General features: G+C 50.1%; 1 protein-coding gene across 4 annotated transcripts in view; it reads right to left on the reverse strand.

Moving 5' to 3' along the window:
* LOC144608070 (uncharacterized) overlaps positions 1-19729 on the reverse strand; it is a 38941-nt gene that overhangs the window by 14685 nt on the left and 4527 nt on the right. The window contains exons 2-7 of one of the 4 annotated variants that reach the window (XM_078425349.1): positions 17072-17146; positions 10244-10293; positions 4882-4935; positions 4496-4646; positions 3747-3829; positions 423-584 (exon numbers count right to left, since the gene is read on the reverse strand). In XM_078425349.1, the coding sequence (XP_078281475.1) occupies positions 423-584; positions 3747-3829; positions 4496-4646; positions 4882-4935; positions 10244-10293; positions 17072-17146 (575 nt within the window). The remainder of the gene's footprint in view (positions 1-422; positions 585-3746; positions 3830-4495; positions 4647-4881; positions 4936-10243; positions 10294-17071; positions 17147-19729) is intronic. The other 3 variants (XM_078425351.1, XM_078425350.1, XM_078425352.1) reach the window with 3 other exon arrangements.

Here is a 19729-nt window from a genome sequence, read left to right on the forward strand (position 1 = left end):
CAGGCGACTATGTGTGTGCCAGCAACAGAAGCAGATCTACAACCACACATTACAATCGCTCCACACTCTTGAATCTCATTTCCGACAGCTACATTTCTTACTTTAGCTATAACTGTCTTTGCCTCGCACTAAACGTTATTCCCTTATCATGTATCTGTGTACTGTGAACGGCTCGATTGTAATCATGTATAGTCTTTCTGTTGGCTGGTTAGCACGCAACAAAAAGCTTTTCACTGTACCTCTCGGTACACGTGACAATAGACTAAACTGACTGATAAACTGTGCAGGAAAAAAAACTGCAGATGCTGTTTTAAATCGAAGGTAGACACAAAATGCTGGAGTAACTCAGCGGGTCAGGCAGCATCTCGGGAGAGAAGGGATGGGTGAGGAGACTGATGTCAGGGGAGGGGGCGGGACCGCACCTTCTGATCAGCGACGTTTGCCTGGCTGTTAGCAGGAGGCCAGGGTTGCCGTTGTCCTGCCTGGTTGGGTACCTGCGGCACGGCTGGCTTTAGGCCGGGGCTTTTGAAACTTGGCATCCCCTGGAGAGCTTCCTTCAGCTGCCTGAACTCGTCCAGCTGGCCCTGGAAATGCAAACACAAGCGGACAGTTGGCATCTGACCAGGGCCGTACAACACAGCAGGGGCAGAGAGTGAGGGAGAGGTCAGTGTTTATCACATTTAGACTTTAGAGACACAGTGTGGAAACAGGACCTTCAGCCCACCGAGTGAGTCCATGCCGACCCTATGGGGTGATCAGCGGTCGGCGCGGACTCAGTGGGCTGAAGGTCCTGTTTCCACGCTGTATCTCCAAAGTCTAAATGTGATAAACACTGACCTCTCCCTGACTCTCTGCCCTACACACTAGGGACAATTTACAATTTTACCGAAGCCAAATAAAAACTACAAACCCGCACGTCTTAGGAGCGTGGGAGGAAACAGGAGCACCCAGAGAAAACCCACGCGGTCACAGGGAGAACGTACAAACTCCGTACAGACAGCACCCGTAGTCAGGATCCAACCAGGGTCTCTGGTGCTGTAAGGCAGCAACTCTGCCGCCAGGCCATACTGAGTTATATACAGAGGATAAGGTTTGGTGCACTGACGTACCAACGATGTGTGGAATTCCAGCTGACCAGGAGACAACAGCAAAAAACGAGTATCGGGAAAGGCAAAGCTGCCATCACCACACAGGAAGGCCAAGTCCGAACCCTGCACCAAACCCAGCCTCACCATCAGTGTTTTTCCTCCTGCCTTCTTCCCGAAACCTTTGAGGGGGGGGGGACCTCAATGAAACTTCCCAAATAGCGAAAGGCCTGGATAGAGTGGATGCGGACAGGATGTTTCCACTGGTGGGAGAGTCTAGGACCAGAGACCACAGCCTCAGAATAAAAGGACTTTCCTTTAGGAAGATGAGGATGAATTTCGTTAGTCAGAGGGCGGTGAACCTGTGCAATTCATTGCAGCAGAAGACTGTGGAGGCCAACTCAATGGATATTTTTAAGGCAGAGATAGATAAGATTCTTGATTTGTACGGGTGTTAGGGGTAATTTTGAGAAGGCAGGAAAATGGGGTTGAGATGAAAAGATAGATAGATCGGTCATGATTGAATGGCGGATTAGACTTGATGGGCCGAATGGCCTAATTCTGTTCCTATAACTTACGAACTTGTGACATGTTTTAAAAACAAGAACCTGTCAATCCCCCGTTTAAAGATACTACACAGTGATGGTGGCAATACATTTCACAGATTCACCACCCTCTGGCTAAAGAGGAGAAAAAGACAGGCTAGATTTTTAATGACATTTTGGGTCGGGACCTTTCTTCAGACGTTTATTACCAAACCTTCTATTCCTGGGCTAGAGTTTGCCATTTATAACAGTGCGGTCAACACGGAACCTTACTTAGAGCTTACTGAGATTTTCCTGGAACAGTTTTTCGTTAACCCTTCTGGAGCAGGTTTGCCAGATTTAGAAGTGCTTTTAATCTCAGTAAAGCTCTCATTTTCCGTCCTTGTTAAAAATCGCAAACACTGACTTAGGGAATGGGAGAAAATCAGGTCGTATATATCCAAGACCGGCAGTCCATCTGTCCCCAGTTTCCCATTAACAGGGCGTTCTATAGACAATGGGTGCAGGAGGAGGCCATTCGGCCCTTCGAGCCTGTACGCACCGCCATTCACTGTGATCATGGCTGATCATCCACAATCAGTACCCCGTTCCTGCCTTCTCCCCATATCCCTTGACTCCGCTATCTTTAAGAGCTCTATCTAACTCTCTCTTGAAAGAATCCAGAGAATTGGCTTCCAATTCTCTACTATTGTGACATAGAAAAATGACTTGGACGTAAATGTATACCAGTTGGTTGTTAAGTTTGCGGGTGACAGCAAGATTGCTGGGGTAGTGCACCGTGAGGAAGGCTGTCAACGTACGCAGCGGGACAGAGATCAGAAATGGCAAGAAACAGCGGATGAGGTTTAATCCGAGCAAGTGTGAGGTGTTGCACTTTGGAAGGTCGAATGCAAGGGGAAAATATACAATTAAATGGCAAGACCCTTAACAGCATTGATGTACAGAGGGATCTTGGGGTCCAAGTCCATAATTATCTGAAAGTGGCAACACAAATAGAGAGAGCGGTAAAGAAGGTGTATGGTATGCTTGCCTTCATCGGTCGTGCCATTGAATATCAGGTGGAGGTAATGTTGCAGCATTACTGCCACTACTGCTCCAGTTTTTCCCAGCTGATATCAGACAACTGAACCATCCTATCAACATCTAGAGAGCGGTCCTGAGCTACCACCTACCTCAAAGATAGACACAAAATGCCGGAGTAACTCAGCGGGACAGGCAGCGTCTCTGCAGAGATGGAATGGGTGACGTTTCGAGAAGAGACCCTTCTTCAGTCTGAAGAAAGGTCTCGACCCGGAACATCACCCATTCCTTCTCTCCAGAGATGCTGCCTGTCCCGCTGAGTTACTCAGGCATTTTGTGTCTATCTTCGATTTAAACCAGTATCTGCAGTTCTTTCCTGCCATCTACCTCATTGGAAACCCTCGGACTATCTTTCAATTGGACTTTCCTGGACTTTATCGTGCACTAGACATTATTCCCTTTATCCTGTAGATGGCTCGATTGTGACCATGTATAGTCTTTCCACTGGCTGGTTAGCATGCAACAAAAAGCTTTTCACTGTACCTCAGCACATGTGACAATAAACTAATCTAAAACTAAACATCCCCAAAACGTGCAGGTTTGTAAGTTAATTGGCCTCCCTCCGTACATTGTTCCTAGTTGCAGGGAGTGAGGTAACATGGAGCTAGTGTGAGTGGGTGATGGATGGTTGGTGTGTAATCGGAGAGCCAACGGGACTGTTTCTGATCTTTATCTCTAATCTAAATGTCAAAAACTGTGGGAGAAGAAATAACTCAGCCAAAGGCCCAAACTGCTGCATTATCCTGTCATCTGTAGCTACCCCAACATTAAGTACAGTCGCTTAGCAAAAGGGATCACGCCACTGGATCTCCGAGCAGGTGGACAGAAGCAAAGGCTGGCTGCGACGGAGCGTAGGCTTGGAACGATGAGGCAATGCCTCGCTGGTGTACGTACCTGAGCCTTGGCCAGCTACAGGTGCATCACCTGGTGTGTATGTACGTACCTGAGCCCTGGCCAGCTGCAGGTGCATCTCCAGGTGTGTACGTACCTTGCCTTGGCCAGCTACAAGTCCATTACCTCGTGTGTACGTACGTACCTGAGCCTTGGCCAGCTGCACGTGCATCTCCTGGTGTGTTTTCCGCAGCTGTTTGCTCTCCTGCCTCAGCTTCAGCACGTTGTCTGTTTGGGGGAAGTGCCCAGTTAGTGATCTTGGATGATGCTGCTCAACATATCGTAACGCCGATCACACCGAACGCACTGCAGCCCCATCTGCACCCCTGCCCCGTCTGCCCCATCTGCACCGCCTGCCCCCCTGCCCCATCTGCACCCCTGCCCCATCTGTACCCCCTGCCCCATCTGCACCCCTGCCCCATCTGTACCCCCTGCCCCATCTGTACCCCTGCCCCATCTGTACCCCCTGCCCCATCTGTACCCCCTGCCCCATCTGTACCCCTGCCCCATCTGTACCCCCTGCCCCATCTGCACCCCTGCTCCATCTGTACCCCCTGCCCCATCTGCCCCATCTGCACCCCCTGCCCCATCTGCACCCCTGCCCCATCTGTACCTCCTGCCCCATCTGCACCCCTGCCCCATCTGTACCGCCTGCCCCCCTGCCTCCTCTGCACCCCTGCCCCATCTGCACCGCCTGCCCCGTCTACACCCATGCCCACCCACACCCACCCACCCTCACCTACGGCTGCCCTCACCCACACCCTCACCTATGCCCACCCACCCTCACGCACACCAACCCTCACCAACCTACACCCGCCCTCAGATCCGCCCACACCCACACACACACCCACTCCCACACCCATGCCCACCCTCACCACAGCGGCCCTCACCCACCCTGCAGGCTGCTGATCTCGAGCTCCTTCTGCTGGTGGAGCTGCAGGTACTGTTGGCTGTGGCTCTCCGCTGCCTTCCTGTGCTCCAGTTGCAAGCTGTTGTGCTGGAGCTGTAGCCCCACCAGCTGCTTCTTGATCTCATCGTGCTGGTTCTGGGAAAGCAACAGCCTGCATCAGTACAGCACGCTCCCACGAGCACCCTCCACCCAGCGCCCGGCCCCCACCGCACCCAGACAGCGCCCGTGGACAGGATCGAACCCGGGTCTCTGGCGCTGTGAGGCAGGAGCTCCATCGCTGCGCCAACGTGCCGCCCGCTAGCATTAATAAAGCAGGGAGAGTGTTGCAGGCGTCCGCCTCGCCAGGCCCTGTACCAGTGGCCACACTCACCTTCAGTATCTTGTGCTGGGAGCTGAGGGCACCGTACCGATTCACGGCATCTTGCTGCAAGAGAGAGTTGAACCAGGGCTGGTCAGTCACCGCGACAGCACGCTTGGAACGTGCCGGCGGTGTTACACCTCACGGCGATCACCTCACGGCACAAACCCAGACCCACCAGCACCGCATCTACCTCGTGCACCCAACCATCCCAGCCCCGACCCTCCGGCCCACCCCACAACCCCAGCATCATGTCCAACCCAATCCCTGCGTGTAACCCAGCCCAGTCTAATCCCAGCCGCACATCCCAATCCAATCCCAGTGGACAATCCAATCCAATCCCAGTGGACAATCAAATCCAATCCCAGTGGACATTCCAATCCCAGTGGACATTCCAATCCCAGTGGACATTACAATCCAATCCCAGTGGACAATCCAGTCCAAACACAGTGGACAATCCAATCCCAGTGGACAGTCCCATCCCAGTGGACAGTCTAATCCAATCCTAGTGGACAATCCAGTCCCATCCCAGTGGACAGTCTAATCCAATCCCAGTGGACAGTCCCATCCCAGTGGACAGTCTAATCCAATCCCAGTGGACAGTCCCATCCCAGTGGACAGTCCCATCCCAGTGGACAGTCTAATCCAATCCCAGTGGACAGTCCCATCCCAGTGGACAGTCTAATCCAATCCCAGTGGACAGTCCCATCCCAGTGGACAGTCTAATCCAATCCCAGTGGACAGTCCCATCCCAGTGGACAGTCTAATCCAATCCCAGTGGACAATCCTTATCCGATCCCAGTGGCTGAGCCAATCCTCGTACCTACAACCTCAAGACCAGTTCCAAAGCTTCTCTCCAAATCCATTCAGCTCCGCCTCTGGTCCATCAACTACCTGCAGCCAAGAGCTTCTTGGGACCCAATCGGAAGGAGCCAATTGCAGTAGTTCTGGGAGAAACCTGATTTAAAACTTGGCTTGGATAGAACATTGGCTTCATGGAAGGAAGCAGAGGGTGATGGTGCAGGGTTGCTACTCGGACTGGAGGCCTGGGACTAGTGGTGTGCCTCAGGGTTCCATACTGGGCCTGTTACCCTTTGTCATCTACATCAATGATTTGGATGAGAACATACACAGCAAGATTAGCAAGTTTGCTGATGATACAAAAGTGGGTGGTTTTGCAGATAGTGAAGATGGGTGTGAAAAATTGTTGCAGGATCTTGATCGATTGGCCAGGTGGGCTGAGGAATGGTTAATGGAATTTAATACGTGAGGTGTTGCATTTTGGGAAATCTAACATAGGCAGGACCTACACAGTGAATGGTAGACCTCTGGGGAGTGTTGTAAAGCAGAGGGATTTAGAAGGACAGGTGCATGGTTCCCTGAGGGTGAAGTCGCAGGTAGATCGGGTGGTCAAAAAGGCTTTTGGCACATTGGCCTTCATCAGCCAGAGTATTGAGTATAGAGGTTGTGAGGTCATGTTGCAGTTGTATAAGACATTGGTGAGGCCACATTTAGAGTATTGTGTTCAGTTCTGGGCACCGTGTTATAGGAAAGATGTTGTCTGGCTAGAAAGGGCACAGAGAAGATTTACGAGGATGTTGCCAGGACTAGAGGGTGTGAGCTATAGGCAGAGGTTGAGTCGGCTGTGACTATTCCTTGGAGCGCAGGAGGATGAGGGTGGATCTTATAGAGGTGTATAAGATCATGTGAGGAATAGATCGGGTAGATGCACAGAGTCTCTTGCCCAGAGTAGGTGAATCGAGGACTGGACGACATAGGTTTAAGGTGAAGTGGAAGAGATTTAATAGGAATCTGAAAGGTAACTTTTTAATCAAAGGGTGGTGGGTGTATGGAACAAGCTGCCACAAGAGGTTGGTGAGGCTGGGACCATCCCAAGATTAGACAGGTACATGAATAGAACAGGATTGGAGGTCGACCAAATGCTGGCCACACGGGGGTTGTGTTATTGGAATAATAAATCTAAACTGACGTTGGAATAAAAAACTAATATCAGCAATAACTGAATTTACTACATAATCATAAGAACTCATTCTAGGGTGGCACGGTGGCACAGAGTACAGCTGTTGCCGCAGTGCGCCAGAGAACTGGGTTCGATCCTGACTACGGGTACTGTCTGTATGGGGTTTGTACGTTCTCCATGTGACCGTGTGGGTTTTCTCCGGGTGCTCCGGTTTTCCCCCACGCTCCAAAGATGTACAGGTTTGTAGGTTAATTGGCTTTGGTAAAATTGGAAATTGTCCCTGGTTTTCTGTAGGAAAGTGGCAGTGTACGGGGTGATTGTTGGTCAGAGTCTGTTTCCAAGCTGTATGTATAAAATCTATACCCTAATGTCTAAAATCTTCCTTTTAAGGGAAGGAATTCTTCATCTCAGTTTACATCAGATTCCAACCAAATGGCAATGTGTTTGATTTATATTCCGACATAGCTATTTTAGTCAGTGATAGATGAATGAGTTGTGTTAGGCTGTAAATACCAGTGAGAACCACATCACAATAGAACAAAGCAAAAAAAACAACCCAACTCAAAATCAATAATCAGTTCGAGTAACATCATCAAATGGTGACTGTTTTGAGTTGTGGTTTGTTTTCAACAAGCATGGGGATAATCTGTCAGAGTCCCCGGATAATTGCTCACGGGTCATGCGTGTTTTCCTGTTCCAGAGTCTGCTGAAACGCAGCCAAGTGGCTTTTAGCATTGAAGGTACACAGAAAGCTGGAGTAACTCAGCGGGACCTCTGGAGAGAAGGAATGGGTTGACGTTTCGGGTTGAGACCCTTCTTTAGATTTTTCGCTTTGTTGCTTTGAGAAAACAATCGCGCCTCCCAAAAAATAGACATTGCTGCAGCGCCAAACACGAGGACAAAGGGGAGGCCCCGACAGAGAGGGCTGTTTGTCGGGGTCTGGAGCCGTTGAAGCATCTCCCGGGGCAAGGAGATGGAGCTGTTTCATGCTCCCCCTGGTGCCACACCTTGGTGCAGAGTGCCCGGGCACCCCCCTGGCACCAGGAGGTTGGCACAAGCTGGGGCCCCTCACACCCAGGCAATAAACTCCATCATTCAAATAAACAGGCCCACACCAGCGGTGGGGAAGAGAAAGACATGCAAGTACATCGTCATGAACGTTGCCAGTTCATTTTCTCCAGAGATGCTGCCCGACCCGCCGAGTTACTCACATGTTTAAACCATAATGTGTATTCTTAATGTTTTATGCTTTATTCTTAATTGTTTACTGTATGTTCATGTTGTTACTTGCGAGCGGAGCACCAAGGCACATTCCTTGCATGTGTACATACTTGGCCAATAAACTTATTCATTCATTCGTTCATTCAGCACTTTGTACCTATCCATATTCTCCAGAGATGCTTCCCGACCCGCTGAATTACTCCAGCACTCTGTGTCGTTTTCTTGATTAGTACAGGTGTCAGGGGTTATGGGGAGAAGGCAGGAGAATGGGGTCAGGAGGGAGAGATAGATCAGCCATGATTGAATGGCAGAGTCGACTTGATGGGCCGAATGGCCTAATTCTACTCCTATTCCTTATGACCTACCTGGAAGTACACCCATTCCCCATCCCCGTCCCCTTCCAACTACATTTCTTCCTCTAGCTTCACATTTCCTGCCTCTTCTGTCCTGATCTCACACTTCTTGTCTTTTCATCTCTGGCCTTTGTCCACTCATTTCCCCCTCACCCGTATCCACCTATCACTTGCCAGGTTTTGCCCCACCCCCATCTTTAAGTTTAGTTCAGAGATACATCTCGGAAACAGGCCCTTCGGCCCACCGAGTCCGTGCCGACCAGCAATCCCCGTACACTAGCACTATCCTGCACACTAGGGACAATTTACAATCTTTACCGAAGCGAATTAACCTACAAAACCTCTGTACATTTTTGGAGTGTGAGAGGAAACTGGAGCACCTGGGGAAAACCCACGCGGTCACAGGGAAAACGTACAAACTCCGTACAGGCAGTACCTGTAATCAGGATTGAACCTGGATCTCTGGCGCTGTAAGGCAGCAACTTTACTGCTGCGCCATCGTGCCGCCCCACTTACAGCTTTCTCCCCCCCCCCCCCCCCTACATCAATCAGTCTGAAGAAAGCTCTCGACCCAAAACATCACCGGTTCATGTTCTCCACAGGTGCTGCCTGACCTGCTGAATTACTGCAGCACTTTGTGTCATTTTGTTGTAAACGAACACTTGCAGTTTCATTTTGAGATAGGCTCAAAGTGATTTCTGGTCGTTGAAATGCCAAGTCACTGTGTCGGAAAAGCAGCAGCCAAGATGTTCACAGAAAAGCTTCCACTCAGAGCAATTTTGGAACAAGCAGCTCAAGCCAGGATAGGATATCATCGGCGATCGCTTCGCTGAACACCTGCGCTCGGTCCGCATTAACCAAACTGATCTCCCGGTGGCGGAGCACTTCAACTCCCCCTCCCATTCCCAGTCTGACCTTTCTGTCATGGGCCTCCTCCAGTGCCATAGTGAGGCCCACCAGAAATTGGAGGAACAGCACCTCATATTCCGCCTGGGCAGTTTGCAGCCCAGTGGCATGAACATCGATTTCTCCAACTTTAGATAGTTCCTCTGTCCCTCCCTTCCCCTCCTCCTTCCCAGATCTCCCTCTATCTTCCTGTCTCCACCTATATCCTTCCTTTGTCCCGCCCCCCTGACATCAGTCTGAAGAAGGGTCTCGACCCGAAACGTCACCCATTCCTTCTCTCCCGAGATGCTGCCTGACCTGCTGAGTTACTCCAGCATTTTGTGAATAATAGGATATCATCTGACTGCCTTAAATTAAGGCTAAGTCTACCCTCTCAGATAGGCGTGAAAGATCTCGGGACCCGAGGTTGAAGCTGGCGTCTGAAGGATGGTGTCTCTGACAGTGAAAGACTCCATTGGTTCTGTTCTGGAACAGCAACCCCATCTTTTGTTTTCAAGTCTCTAGGTTGGATCGTGACTCTACAACTTGTTTCCAAATTTAACCTTGGGCTTCAGAAATCTTGGACCCAAGCACTGACTCAATGTGCACGTTTTGTGTCATTTTTAAACCAGCACCTACAATTCATTTTGTCCTGTAAGTATATGGTGTCTTTCGAGATACACTAAAGTGCTTTCTGCTCACTGAAATGCCAATTTTCTGTGTAGGAAAAGCAGAGTCAATGAGCACTCGAAGATGGACACAAAAAGCAGGAGGAACTCAGCCGGTCATAGTTAGAAGTAGTTATGAAGCAAACTCTTCACAAACTGGTCTCTCCACCTTCACCTTGCATCTTAAAGCAGGAAGACTGAGAAAAAGGGACGAGTTACAGTTTGGAGATGAGCTGCTACATTTATGGAATAAAGTGAGAACTCACCTTCTCTTTGTTAAATGACTCCTGAGCTTCCAATTTATACACCAGAAAGTCTGGAGGAACAAGAGGGAAAATGAGAATGAGTTGGGATTCAATCGGTATCAGGTAGATGCGTCTAATAATATATTCCTTTATTCGTCCCACACCGGGGAAATTTACAGTGTTACAGCAGCAAAGTGGAGAGCAAGAGATCATTCATTATAAATAAAAGATACATAAATTGTCATCAGTTTTCTGTGTGTTCTTAGCTGTTATTGTTGACTGGTCTGCTGGGAGCAGTGCTGGTTGTGCAGTCTCACAGCAGCGGGAAGGAAGGACCTCCTATATCTCTCCTTCACGCACTTGGGGTGAAGGAGTCTGTCACTGAAGGAGCTACTCAGTGCAGTGAGTGTCCTGCATGGGGTGGGAGTCGATGTCCAGCAGCAATGTTAGCTTTGCCATCATCCTCCTCTCTCCCACCGCCTGCATTGAGTCGAGGGGGCAACCCAGGACAGAGCTGGCCTTCCTGACCAGCTTGTCGAGTCTCTTCCCTTTTGCCGCTGAGATGCTGCTGCCCCAGCAGACCACTCCATAGAAAATGGCCGATGCAACCACCGTGTTGTAGAAGGTCCTTAGGAGTGCCCCTTGCAGTCCGAAGGACCTGAGTCTCCTTAGCAGATAAAGTCTGCTCTGGCCCTTTCTGTATAGCGCATCGGTGTTTTCAGTCCAGTCCAGTTTATTGTTGAGGTGGACACCCAGCTACTTATAAGAATCCACCCTCTCGATGTCCATTCCCTGGATGTTCACCGGTGTCGGGGGAACCTGGCTGCGCCTGCGGAAATCTACCACCATCTCCCTGGTTTTCCCCACGTTGATCCGGAGGCAGTTCCGCTGGCACCAGTCCACAAACTCCTTGATCAGTTCTCTGTACGCCCTGTCCTCGTCGCCCGTGACGAGGCCGACGATGGCAGAGTCGTCAGAGAACTTCTGTAGATAGGAGTCTGCAGAGCTGTGCCTGAAGTCCGCAGTGAACAGCGTGAACAATAGTCTAAACATGAGGTCGGTGGGGACCGAGCGCTGTAACCATCCTCTCAGTGAAACATCTGTCCCTCAGGTTCGCGTTAAATCTTTCCCCTCTCAACTTAAACACATGTCCTCCTGTTTTTGATTCCCCTACTCTGGGTAAAAGAGTTTGTGCGTTCACCCTATTTATTCCCCTCACGATTTTACACACCTCTATAAGTCACCCTTCCGTCTCATGCGCTCCAAGGAATAAAGTCCTAGCCCGCCCAAACTCTCCCTGGAGATCGGCCCCTCAGGTCTTGGCAACATTTTTGTTCATCTTCTCTGCACTCTTTCCATTTCAATGACATATTTCCTGCAGGACGTGAGCAATTCTGAACGTGGTACGCCAGGTGTGCCTCACCATCACTTTCTGACCTCGACAATCAATACACTGACCACCAAGGCCCAAGTACCCAAAAAACTGTTTTGACCACCCAACCTACCTGTGACGCTACTTTCAGGGAACCATGCAACTGTGCTCATCCAAAGGTCTCTTAAACGGCACTACTGCACCCGTCCCCACCACCACCCCTAGCAGTACGTTCTCGGCACTCCCCCCCCATGTGCTGACTGGAAAGCACGCAACAAAAGCTTTTCACCGTACCTCGGTACAAGTGACAATAAACTAAACTGAAAAAGAACTGAAACAAAAACATTATTTTCTTACATAAAGTCCAGTACAGTATTGCTATACTTACTGTAAGCACATTCCCAATTAGCAAAGTGTACAGAAATAATATACTAAGACCACCATGCAATTGGCACCATGTTTTGGCGCCATTTTCAAAGTGCAGACTGTAGTGGTGATGAGCGGTGGCCGATCCAGGCGAGCCCCAGGCTGCTGCAGGGCCTCCAGCCATCACCTTCTTTGGAAAGGCGGATCAACTAGCAAACCATCGTTCCTCTCCTCGCCCGAGCGTGGGAGGAAACTGGAGCACCCCGGAAAACCCCACACGGTCACGGGGAGAACGTGCAAACGCTGCCGCTGCTCCACGTGATCGTAGAGTTCTATTCTAACTCTGCTTCTTTGGACTTATTGCCCCAGTGGAAGGAAGACCATCTTGTGGAGATGGCGTGAGGCATGGATAGCTTCTAGACCAATTCCCCCTAACCTGGGAGATTGGATTCCCAAAAGTAACAATTCCCCATTTATTTGTTCAGGGGCTGATAAGTCAGCTGCACAAATAACCTTGTTACAGTGAGTTTCAGCACAAAATGCAATGCTCAAACCCAGCTCACAGCCTGGACAGGATTTCCTCTTTAAATAAATAAGGAAATGTCCGTGGTTTTGTCTGCAAAGCGGTAGTAGCAGGAAACCAAGATAATTATTCTTAAACACAGAAAACAGCCCGGTGGAAATGGAATCCATTTCCTGCAAAGACTACTCCCTTCTCCACCCCTCCCCTCCCCCCTCACCCACCTCCAAACCTCTAGACCAATGCCCCAACCAAGAGGGTTAAGAGTGTTTTATTGTCATAGGTCCCAGATAGAACAATGAAATTCTTACTTGCAGCAGCACAACAGCAAATGTAAAACAATAATAAAGATAGACACAAAGTGTTGGAGTAACTCAGTTGGTCAGGCAACATCTCTGGAGAAAAAGGATGGGTGATGTTTCAGGTCGGGAACCTTCTGAAGGTAAGGGCTGTGGGAAGGTGAAGAGTTTCACTGGACGGTCACGGTGGCGCAGCGGTAGAGTTGCTGCCTTACAGAAAATGCAGCGCCGGAGTCCCGGGTTCGATCCCGACTACGGGTGCTGTCTGTACAGAGTTTGTACGTTCTCCCCGTGACCTGCGTGGGTTTTCTCCCAGATCTTCGGTTCCCTCCCACACTCCAAGGACGTGCAGGTTTGTAGGTTAATTGGCTCGGTAAATGTAACAAATATCCCTAGCGTGTATAGGATGGATGGTGTTAATGTGTGGGGATCGCTGGTCGGCGCGGACCTGGTGGGTCGTAGGGCCGGTTTCCGCGCTGTAACTAAAGTTGGGAGGCAAGGAAAGACCAGGAGCAAAGAGGGCCAGCCACAAATGACCTCAGGCAGGGCGGGGTGGTGCCTGGTAGCTAACGGAATCAAGGGATATGGGGAAAAAGCAGGAACGGGGTACTGATTTTGGATGATCAGCCATGATCATATTGAATGATGGCGTTGGCTCGAAGGGCCAAATGGCCTACTCCTGCACCTATTTTTCTATGTTTCTATGTCCAGGGATGGGGTGATCTTGAGAGAAGCAACGTGGAGAATCGTGGAACTGGTAAAACGACGAGGGTGGAGGAAGGGGGCAAGAATGGAGGGGGAAGGGAAGGGAAGTATGGAATGAAGTTTCTTAAAATCAGAGCCCCGATACTGGCAGCCCTGGGGGGATTCTAGGCAAAAACAAACCTTCACAATGGGAAGGGAACAATGAACCGAACAACAAGAGTCTGTGAAGTGGGCAAAGGCAGGATGAGGTGGGGATGCCAGGATGGTAGAGGTGGTCTTCCTACACATTCCATGTGGATACCTTTAGCCTTGTGCTTTCACATTCCCATCACATAGGTGGAGGCCATTCGATCCATTAAGTCGATGCCAGTTCTTAGATCAATCCCATTCCCTCATCTATTTCTCTGCCACCCAATCTCTATCTCGCATGCCTTGGGTGAAGAGGGGGAGAGAGTTAAAATCTAGTATTTTCAGGGGACAGTGAAGTAGGAGTAACATTTTCTGGCAACAGTGAAATAGGAGTAATATTTTCAACTGACAGTAAAGTCAGAGTAACATTTTCAGACAGTAAAATGGGGGGAATATTTTCAGGGGACAGGGAAGTAACAGTAATAGTGTCAGGTGATAGGGAAGTCAGAGAAATATTTCCAGACCAGTGCAGTAGGAGTAATATTTTCAGATGACAGTGGAGTAATATTTCCAGAGGACATTGAAGGAGCAATATTTTGTGGTCTCACTGAAGTAGGAGTAATAATTTTTGACGACGGTGGGTTAGGAGTAATATTTTCAGGCAAAAGTGAAGTAGGAGTAACATTTTCAGGCAGCAGTATGAAATAATAAATTGTAGGTCAGAGCAGATTGATTCAGCAGATAAACGATGTCAGGTAGGACAGCGATGTAGGCAAGTTCTGTGGGGAGTACTTCTAGAAATAATGCAATGAAAAATAAATTTAGAAAATCTCCTTTAAAGATGTGTGTCAATTTCCTAATTGGTCCCGATTTCTGAAACTACTTTAACGCCAGGAGATCTCGAGTGCAAACTACTAATTGGATGCTCGTTGCATCTGCTTCTGTTCTTTGGCACTGTGAAGTCATTTGACAGCATGTGATCACCTGTGGCCTCCTGTACATCGGCGAGACCAAGCGTAGACTCGGCGACCGTTTCGCCAAACACTTGCGTTCGGACCGCCAAGGCCTGCTGCAACTCCCGGTTGCTAAACATTTTAACTCCCCTTCCCATTCCCATTCCCCGCACTGACCTCTCTGTTCTGCCCCATCTCCATTGCCAGAGCAAGGCCACACGCAAACTGGAGGAACAGCACCTCATATTCCGCTCGGGTAGCTTACAACCCAACGGCATTAACATCAAATTCTCCAATTTTAGGTAACCTCTAACACCCCCCCCCCCCCCCCCACATCTATCCCCCTCCCCTGTGTCCCACCTGAGCTTGTACTTATTTCTCTCTTCACCCCCCCCCCCTTCGAGCCAGCACCGCCATTCACTGTGATCATCCACAATCAGTACCCCGTTCCTGCCTTCTCCCCATATCCCCCCGACTCCGCTATCATTAAGAGCTCTTACAAACATTACCGCCAGCGCTTCCCCACTGGCCACAGACTCCCCAGACAGCGCCTCCCTCCTTCTGCTGCGGTATCCTCGGGCACCGCGGGCATCAGTCTTGGGGGCACAGTGTTTACAGGCACCGCTTCCCTCCCTTGAACACAGTGCCCCGGGCGCTCTCTCCCTCTCTCTCACTCTTTTTTTACTGTTAAGGTCTCTGTGTACCTCAGCATTGTTTTTTACTCTCTCAGGGCATAATGTCTCAGAGGCACTCTCTCTCCCTGCCCCCCATCTCCCCACTGCCCTTCCCCCCCCCCCCTCTCCCCACTGCCCTTCCCCCCCACCACCTCTCTGCCCTTCCCCCCCACCGCCTCTCTTCCCTCCCCCCACCGCCCCCTCTCCCCCCACCGCCCCCCTCTCCCCCTACCGCCCCCCTCTTCTCCCCACCGCCTACCTCTCCCAACGTCTGACTTCAGTGTCACTGGGCACCGAGGCTCTGTCTTTGGGGACCAGTAAGCAGAGTCTGCAGAGACCACCCTCTCTGGGGAAGCCCTGCACATATTGAGTTTCAGTCTCTGTGCTTCCCCCAGCTGACGACGGTCTAACCCTGGCCCCCTTCCATGGTCCCGTGACCCAGTTACTCAGGAAACCCAGATTCTTCTCAAAACACTGAGGTGAGGGTTCTGGTCAGTATGAACCAGGTGTATATTTACTTCAGTGTTAATAAGCAGCCAAACCAAACAAACCGTAAACACACAACGAAGGTCACTTCAGGACCAGGATTGAGGCCGGCACAGTGGTGCAGCGGTAGAGTTGCTGCCTTACAGCGCCAGAGACCCGTGCAGCATAGGTTCACTAGGTTAATTCCCGGAATGGCGGGACTGTCGTATGTTGAAAGGCTGGAGCGATTGGGCTTGTATACACTGGAATTTAGAAGGATGAGGGGGGATCTTATTGAAACATATAAGATAATTAGGGGATTGGACACATTAGAGGCAGGAAACATGTTCCCAATGTTGGGGGAGTCCAGAACAAGGGGCCACAGTTTAAGAATAAGGGGTAGGCCATTTAGAACGGAGATGAGGAAGAACTTTTTCAGTTAGAGAGTGGTGAAGGTGTGGAATTCTCTGCCTCAGAAGGCAGTGGAGGCCAGTTCGTTGGATGCTTTCAAGAGAGAGCTGGATAGAGCTCTTAAGGATAGCGGAGTGAGGGGGTATGGGGAGAAGGCAGGAACGGGGTACTGATTGAGAGTGATCAGCAATGATCGCATTGAATGGCGGTGCTGGCTCGAAGGGCTGAATGGCCTACTCCTGCACCTATTGTCTATTGTCTATTGTCTATTGTCTATAACAACCCCGACTACGGGTGCTGTCTGTACGGAGTTTGTACGTTCTCCCTGTGACCGTGTGGGCTTTCTCTAGGTGCTCCAATTTCCTCCCACACTCCAAAAACATACAGGTGTGTGGGTTAATAGGCCTCAGTAAGAATTGTAAATAGTCGCAAGGGTGCAGGATAGTGCTAGTGTACAGGGATCGATGGTCAGCACAGACTCGCTGGGCCGCAGGGCCTGTTTCCGAGCCGTATCGCCAAACTATACTAAACTAAATTAAACTGATCAGTCTGAAGAAGGGTCTCGACCCGAAACGTCACCCATTCCTTCTCCCCAGATGCTGCCTGACCCACTGAATTACTCCAGTATTTTGTGTCTACCTTCGATTTAAACCAGCATCTGCAGTTTTTTTCTCCCTAAACTAAATTAGCTCTATCCTACACAGCAGGGACAAATTTACAATTTTGACCAAAGCCAATTAACCTATAAACCTGTACGTCTTTGGAATCAGGATCAAACCCGAGGCTCTGGCGCTGTAAGGCAGCAACTCTACCGCGGCGCCACCGTGCCGCCCCAGTTTACGGGGATCGCTGGTCGGCGTGGACCCGGTGGGGCCGAAGGACCTGTTTCCGCACTCTATCTCTACAGTCAACGGTAAACTACGATGAAGCCAAGATACGGAGTGAAGCGTCTCACCTTCCTTGGTCTTTTTGTGTTCACTCCGCTCCTTCTGTAGCGAGCGCTCCAGTCTAGACCGGTGTTCATACACGACTGCAAAAAGAAACACCCCTCACCATGAATGAATGAATGGTACTTTATTGTCACAGTGATAGGATAGAATAGAAAATAGGTGCAGGAGGAGGCCATTTGGCCCTTCGAGCCAGCACCGCCATTCATTGTGATCATGGCTGATAATCCACAATCATTAACCCGTGCCTGCCTTCTCCCCATATCCCTTGATTCCGCTAGCCCCTAGAGCTCTATCTAACTTTCTTTTAAATTCATCCAGTGAATCGGCCTTCACTGCCTTCTGTGGAAGAGAATTCCACAAATTCACAACTCTCTGGGTGAAAAGGATTTTTCTCATTCTTTGTTTTGCCTACCCAAGGTATGCAAAGAGTTGCCACATAAAGGGCACTGGCAAAGTTACAAGGTATTTAATTTTACCCAAAGCATTTTTAACACAATCGATTTGTGATCCCCCTTATTTCTCGGCGGTTCCCCTACGCTGGGTCCACCTTAGTTCTTCCCCCTCATGGTCCCCCCCCCCCCCACGGCGGGTCCACCATCCTGTCATATGTTGAAAGAGTGGAGCGACTGGGCTGGAATTTAGAAGGATAGGAGGGGATCTTATTGAAACATATAAGACTATTAAGGGATTGGACACGCTCGAGGCAGGAAACATGTTCCCAATGTTGGGGGGAGTCCAGAACCAGGGGCCACAGTTTAAGAATAAGGGGTCGGCCATTTAGAACGGTGATGAGTAAAAAAAAATTCACCCAGAGAGTTTTGAATCTGTGGAATTCTCTGCCTCAGAAGGCAGTGGAGGCCAATTCTCTGGATGTTTTCAAAAGAGAGTTAGATAGAGCTCCTAAGGATAGCGGAGTCATGGGGTATGGGGAGAAGGCAGGAACAGGGTACTGATTGTGAATGATCAGCCATGATCACAGTGAATGGCGGTGCTGGCTCGAAGGGCAGAATGGCCTCCTCCTGCACCTATGGTCTATTTCTTGTCAATCCCGTGGTCTCCACACACCTCCCCCTCCCTCCTCCCACCCCCACCCCTGCCACAGGAGGCTCCCCAGGGTTGGCAGCACAACCTGCATTTTATTGACTCTGCCTTTGGGCAGAGCGACAGGGAGAGGGCAGACAGTGCGGGATGCAAGGAGTGAAGGCGCAGGAGGTGATGGAGGTTGAAGGGCCTCCATTAGGAAGCGAGGTAGAGCGAGCACGCCCGGTTGTCAGACGGAGAGGATGAAGGGGAAAGTTGCCTGGTCTCCACGCCAACCTCAGCTTGCAGTGAAGAGGCTGATGTACCAACTACATCGCCAGGTCATTACGCCTTCGGATCATTGAACCCAACCTCTCTTCCCCACCTGCCAACAGGGTGCCAGCTACCAGCAGCTCAAAGCCAACAATGACAAGAAACTGGGGCAAGGCTCGTCAGCAGCTGAACTCATTTAAAACCGCAAGTGCCCTGACTCAAAACATCGCCTGTCCACTCCCTCTGCAGATGCTGCCTGACCCACTGCGTTCCTTCAGCACTTTGTGTTTTAAACAAGAAGTACCCCAAGGCGTTGCTATTTCTTACCTTGATATTGATGGGAATCCTACTGCTCTGCCTTGTTTTAGTTTAATTGGTCTCTTTGGAGATTTAGCTGTCAGTAAAATAAGTTCCTGCAGCATTTTGTGTGTGCCGCGTGTGTGAATGTGTCTCTGTGAGTGCGGGTGTGTGTGTCCCTTTGTATATGTATCTTTGTGTATGTGTGTGTCCCCCTGCGTGTGTGTTTGTGTCTGTGTTCCTGTAACTCTCCATGTGCACACCTACGTACGTGTCCATGTCAGTGTGTGTGCATGTGTCAGTGTGCGTCTGTGTATCCGTGTGCGTGTCTGTGTGTCTCTGCATGTGTGTGTCTATGGGAGTGTGTGTGTGCGCATGTGTCTGTGTGTGTGTGTGTATGCGTGTGAGTCAGTATGTGTGTGTGTGTGTGCATGTCAGTATGTGTGTGTATGTGTGAGTGAGTGTGTGTGTCTATGTGAGTGTGTGCTTATGTGCGTGCGCCTGTGTGTGTGTGTATGTATATGAGTGCGTGCGCGTGTGTGTGAGTGAGTGAGTGTTTGTGTGTGTATATGAGTGCGTGCGCGTGTGTGTGTGAGTGTTTGTGTGTGTATGTATATGAGTGCATGCGCGTGTGTGTGTGAGTGAGTGTGTGTGTGTGTGTATATGAGTGCGTGTGTGCATGTGAGTGAGTGTGAGTGTGTGTTGCTCAGTAATATCCCGGTGCCTGCAGCTTGCCATACTTGTGCATACGTGACAATAAAGTCGGCTCGACTTGCCCCGTCCCTCCTCCCCTTGGTACCAGGGAACAGGGGGAGTCTCACCCCAGGCTCTGAAGGGAGCAGCTGGGAGATTCTTGACCCTCAGTCCATTCTCCTCCACAGACGCTGCCCAACCTGCTGAGTTCCTCCAGCATTTTGTTTTTTGCTCGAGTTTTAAAAAAAAATCATGGCTGCTGCAAATCAGCTCCTCAGAAGGATGCTGGCACACAATTGCCCAGTAATCTTTAATATTTAACTGATTTCCGTGAACATTAGCCCACACTTGGCTACATTTCAGGCCAGGATTGATCTACT

This window comes from Rhinoraja longicauda, chromosome 30 (genome assembly GCF_053455715.1).
Source record: "Rhinoraja longicauda isolate Sanriku21f chromosome 30, sRhiLon1.1, whole genome shotgun sequence".
NCBI classification, from domain to species: domain Eukaryota; kingdom Metazoa; phylum Chordata; class Chondrichthyes; order Rajiformes; family Arhynchobatidae; genus Rhinoraja; species Rhinoraja longicauda.